Here is a 1,865-nt window from a genome sequence, read left to right on the forward strand (position 1 = left end):
CCTCAGGACTGGCTGGTCGGCTGCTCAATGATGCAGAGCTGTTGCTTGTCAGTGTAGAGGAACCACCCATGTTCGTGCTAGCCGAGTGGGACAAAAACTAGCGACGAGCGATGCTGGAGGAGATGAAGGTGATCGAGGAAAACGAGACTTGACAGCTCATCGATCCACCTCTAGGATGTCGTTCGATCAGCCTGAAGTGGGTGTACAAGGTCAAGCAGGACGAGCTCGGCGCTATTGTCAAGCACAAGGCGCGTCTTGTCGCCCGAGGCTTTGTTCAGCGCGAGGGCATAGACTTCGAGGAGGTCTTTGCACCAGTAGCGTGCATGGAGTTGGTTCGTTTGCTACTAGCCTTGGTAGCAGCAAAGGACTGGCGCGTCCATCACTTGGATGTTAAATTGGCCTTCCTCAACGGCGAGCTAGCGGAGACGGTCTTCGTCAGGCAACCTCCAGGTTTTGCCGTCAAGGGAGAGGAGCACAGGGTGCTCCGACTACGCACGACGCTCTATGGGCTGCGGCAGGCCCCTCGAGCATGGAACGCCAAGCTTGACACCACGCTAGGCGAGCTTGGGTTTCAACGGTGCGCAATCGAGCACGTGCTCTACACGTGGTGACGGGGGAAGGAGGAGCTCATCGTCGGCGTGTATGTGGATGACTTAATCATCATCGGCGCGCGCACGGAGGACATCAATAGCTTTAAGCGTGAGATGGCAGCTTGTTTTCGAATGAGCGATCTCGGCGCACTCTCCTACTACCTCGGCATCGAGGTGAGACAAGGGAAGGAGGAACTCACGCTCGGTCAGAGCGCGTATGCCTCCAAGCTGTTGGAGAGGAGCGGCATGGCTGAGTGCTAGCCATGTGTGACTCCGATGAAGGAGCGACTGAATCTGACGAAGGCCAGTACCGCGGTGAAGGTGGATGCGACACTCTACCGGAGCATCGTCGGCGGTCTACGCTACCTAGTCCACACGAGGCCGGACATTGCCTTCGTCGTGGGCTACATCAGTCGCTTCATGGAGGATCCCAGAGAGGATCACTGGGCTGCGGTGAAGCGGCTACTGCGTTACGTCAAGGGGACGGTGGATCAGGGGATCATCTTTCCCAAGATCAGCGGGAGTAGGCTACAACTCACTGTGTTTAGCGATGCAGACATGGCAGGGGACATCGACGGACGACGGAGCACCTCTGGTGTGCTCGTCTTCCTCGGGTCGGCCCCAATTTCATGTCTATCGCTAAAACAAAAGGTGGTGGCGCTATCTATGTACGAGACAGAGTATGTAGCGGCGGCCACAGCGGCGTGCCAAGTTGTGTGGCTACACCGGCTGCTGGGCGAGCTGACCGGCGTGGAAGCTCACCCATCAGCACTGATGGTGGACAACCAGCCCGTCATCGCTCTCGCGAAGAATCCGGTTCTACACGACCAGAGCAAACACATCGACGTGAAGTTCCACTTCCTCAGAGACTGTGTTGATGGAGGACAGATCATCATCGAGTTCGTCGAAACTGGTCGGCAACTCGTGGACGTCCTCACCAAGCCGCTCGGACGTCTTCGACTCACGAAGCTAAAGGAGATGATCGGCATGGAGGGGGTACAAGGGTTAGTAGTAGAATTAGGAGAAGATTGTTAGATAATCTACTGCTACCTTGTGTTAACACAGCAGGGAAGGCGGCATTGAAAGGCCCCCTGTTGTGATATTGTAGCCGCTGCAGGTGCAGGCGCCACACGGCTCACCTGCAGCACTGTAGACACATGCAGAGGCCGGCGTAGAGTCGGCCCTGTATGTTATCTAGTCACTGTTGCAGCAGGATAACTGTACTGGGACTAGATGGATAGAGTTGTATAAATAGACTACCACGGCGACTCAGTA

The 1,865-nt window shown here is 56.0% G+C and overlaps 1 protein-coding gene across 1 annotated transcript; it reads left to right on the top strand.

Moving 5' to 3' along the window:
- The first annotated feature begins 866 nt into the window (after positions 1 to 866).
- LOC136536498 (secreted RxLR effector protein 161-like) lies at positions 867 to 1,690 on the top strand. Its single transcript, XM_066528770.1, has 2 exons — positions 867 to 1,542; positions 1,659 to 1,690. Exons 1-2 carry the CDS (start codon positions 867 to 869, stop codon positions 1,688 to 1,690), a joined length of 708 nt encoding a protein of 235 aa, XP_066384867.1.
- The last annotated feature ends 175 nt before the right edge of the window (positions 1,691 to 1,865 follow it).

Source organism: Miscanthus floridulus, chromosome 2 (assembly GCF_019320115.1).
Source record: "Miscanthus floridulus cultivar M001 chromosome 2, ASM1932011v1, whole genome shotgun sequence".
Lineage (NCBI taxonomy): Eukaryota > Viridiplantae > Streptophyta > Magnoliopsida > Poales > Poaceae > Miscanthus > Miscanthus floridulus.

What these genes read in the sequence shown, in the direction of transcription:
- LOC136536498 (XM_066528770.1), top strand. Translation starts at nt 867, where the DNA reads ATGAAGGAGCGACTGAATCTGACGAAGGCCAGTACCGCGGTGAAGGTG. An exon ending in CCTCACCAAGCCGCTCGGAC is followed by an intron (nt 1,543 to 1,658) that starts GTCTTCGACTCA and finishes TTAACACAGCAG; the next exon opens with GGAAGGCGGCATTGAAAGGC.